The sequence below is a fragment of the Microtus ochrogaster genome, linkage group LG9, assembly GCF_000317375.1.
Source record: "Microtus ochrogaster isolate Prairie Vole_2 linkage group LG9, MicOch1.0, whole genome shotgun sequence".
NCBI classification, from domain to species: Eukaryota; Metazoa; Chordata; class Mammalia; order Rodentia; family Cricetidae; genus Microtus; species Microtus ochrogaster.
In genome coordinates, this window is record NC_022034.1 from 10,289,205 (window position 1) to 10,291,508 (window position 2,304).

Consider the following 2,304-nt stretch of genomic DNA (forward strand, 5'->3'; position numbering starts at 1 on the left):
CCCGGCTTCTTGCTCCCTTCTTATACTGTTTTATTCTATATGGCTACTACATTTTAGGCGGTAAATCAGATGAACACTAGTATATCCCTTATGCTCTACGCATGAGAATAAATGGATATGAGCTAGGTGGGGTGGCACAGGCCTATAATCTGAGCATTTGGAAACTAACCGAGGAGGGTCAGGAGTTCAAGGGTAGACTGAGCTACATGAACATTTTTTTTTTTTTTGCTTTGTTTTGTTTTCAAAGACCGGGTTTCTCTGTGTAGCAGTTCTTGCTGTCCTGGAACTCACTTTGTAGACCAGCCTGGCCTCTAACACAGAGATCCGCCTGCCTCTGCCTCCTGAGTGCTGGGATTAGATGTGTGAACCACCATGCCTGGCCTTGTGGTTTTTTATAAAAAAAAAACAAAACAAAAAACATGGTTCTGTGGAGTTATCTCAGTGATTAAAGCATTTGTGCGAACAAGAGAATCAGGATTTGGCTTCCAAGAACTCACATAAATGTTGAGTGGATATGGAAGTCCACCTATAATTCCAGTCTCCCAGGATCAAGGTGCCTAGTTACATAGGCTGTATTGTTTAGCTGTTGGTTTACTGATCGATCATGTCTCAAAAGTAGATCAATTAAGAAAGATCTCTGACACCAGTCTCAGGCCTCCACACATAAACACATGAAAGTGAGTAGGTGGTGGTGGCACACACCTTTAATCCCAGCACTCAGGAACCAGAGGCAGGCACATCTCTGTGAGTTCAAGGCCAGCCTAGTCTACAGAGCGAGTTCTAGAACAGGCTCCAAAACTATACAGAGAAACCTTGTCTCAAAAAAACAAACAAGATGGAAGGAAGGAAGGAAGGAAGGAAGGAAGGAAGGAAGGAAAGAAAGAATAAAGGAAAAAGTGAGAAGGAACGTATTCTTTTAGGGGCAAGGTTTGTATTCATTTGTCTCCTGCCTGGAGGCTCTACCTGGAACCAGCAAAGGAGAAAATCTCAAGAAGCTAACTGCTTCTGTTGACTGACCAGTAGCAACACTGAGAAGTCCTTGTTGTAGCGCCTTGCAGCTGTCTACTGAGAGCTACACATGGGCCAGATGCAAGCTAAAAGTAATGAATGCAGAAAAGAAGGACAGGTTTTTTCTTTTTCTTTTTTTTCCTAGGAAGACATTATTTATTATTTTGGTTTATAGTTCCAAAGGGATAGAGTCCATCATTGCAAGAAGGCACAGCAACAGGCAAAGGAAACATGACTTTTTTTTTAAAAATACACTATACATACAATGTTCAGCTGTCATGTACATGCCAGAAGAGGGCACCAGATCTCATTACAGATGGTTTGTGAGCCACCATGTGGTTGCGGGGAATTGAACTCAGAACCCCTGGAAGAGCAGTCAGTGCTCTTAACCTCCAGCCCAGAACTCACTTTTGTAGACCAGGCTGGCTTCAGACTCAGAGATTTACCTGTCTCTGCCTCCTGCGTGCTGGGATTGATGGCATCTGTCGCCCTGCTTTTTTTCCCCCTTAAATATTGTATTTTAGTGTATGTCTGTGCATCCCACGTGTGTAGCCTGTGAAGGTGAGGGGGCTTCAGATCCCCTGGCACTGGAGTTATAGATGGTTGTGAGCCACTTTATGGATGCTAGATACTGAACCTGAGTTCTCTGCAAGAGCAGTAGCTGCTTTTCACTAAACTATCTCCCCAGCCTCTGGAATAGTTTCTTAAATGATACCTAGATTCGTATGGTGCTAGGCTAGCAAAAGAAGGAAGAATTTAACAGTGCCACAGACAGTTTGTCCTCAAGGGAGGGGCCTTGCGATCATTCTAGGGTTGTTTTAGGAATAGTTACTGGAGTTCAATTATCAGAACAATGCTGTTTTGTTTTTACAAAAAGCCGTATTAAATGCACTTTGAGGACAAGCTTATCTGTTGAAGTCTCTTTAGTAAGCACTTTTACACATGCTCACATTTACCTTCCCAGTCATAGCATTCATTACGACAGTGGTTTCAGGTTGGCCGGAATTCTCCATCCTGCTTCACCCCCACAATGTTGTTGGATTAGATATTAGACAACAACCACAGCCAACTGTTCATTCACAAAACTATCTATCTTCCAATGCTAGGCTTAAAGCTGCTTTTAATTCCTTTTGTCCATAAACGTTTTTTGGCCATGCTAGGGATAACCTGGGCTGTGACCCTGCGAGGCAAGCACTCTATCACGAAGTTACTCCCCTATCCTCAAATGCTTCCAAAGTCCGCATTTAACCACGCTGGTTATCTTAGCCTGCCACTTTTTTTTTGGTTTTTGTTTTT

At 43.1% G+C, this 2,304-nt stretch overlaps 1 protein-coding gene across 1 annotated transcript in view; it reads right to left on the reverse strand.

Moving 5' to 3' along the window:
* Acat2 (acetyl-CoA acetyltransferase 2) overlaps positions 1 to 606 on the reverse strand; it is a 45,491-nt gene extending 44,885 nt beyond the window's left edge. Inside the window, exon 1 of the mRNA XM_013352339.2 lies at positions 596 to 606. Coding sequence (XP_013207793.2) covers positions 596 to 606 — 11 coding nt within the window. The remainder of the gene's footprint in view (positions 1 to 595) is intronic.
* Between the last annotated feature and the right edge of the window lie 1,698 nt (positions 607 to 2,304).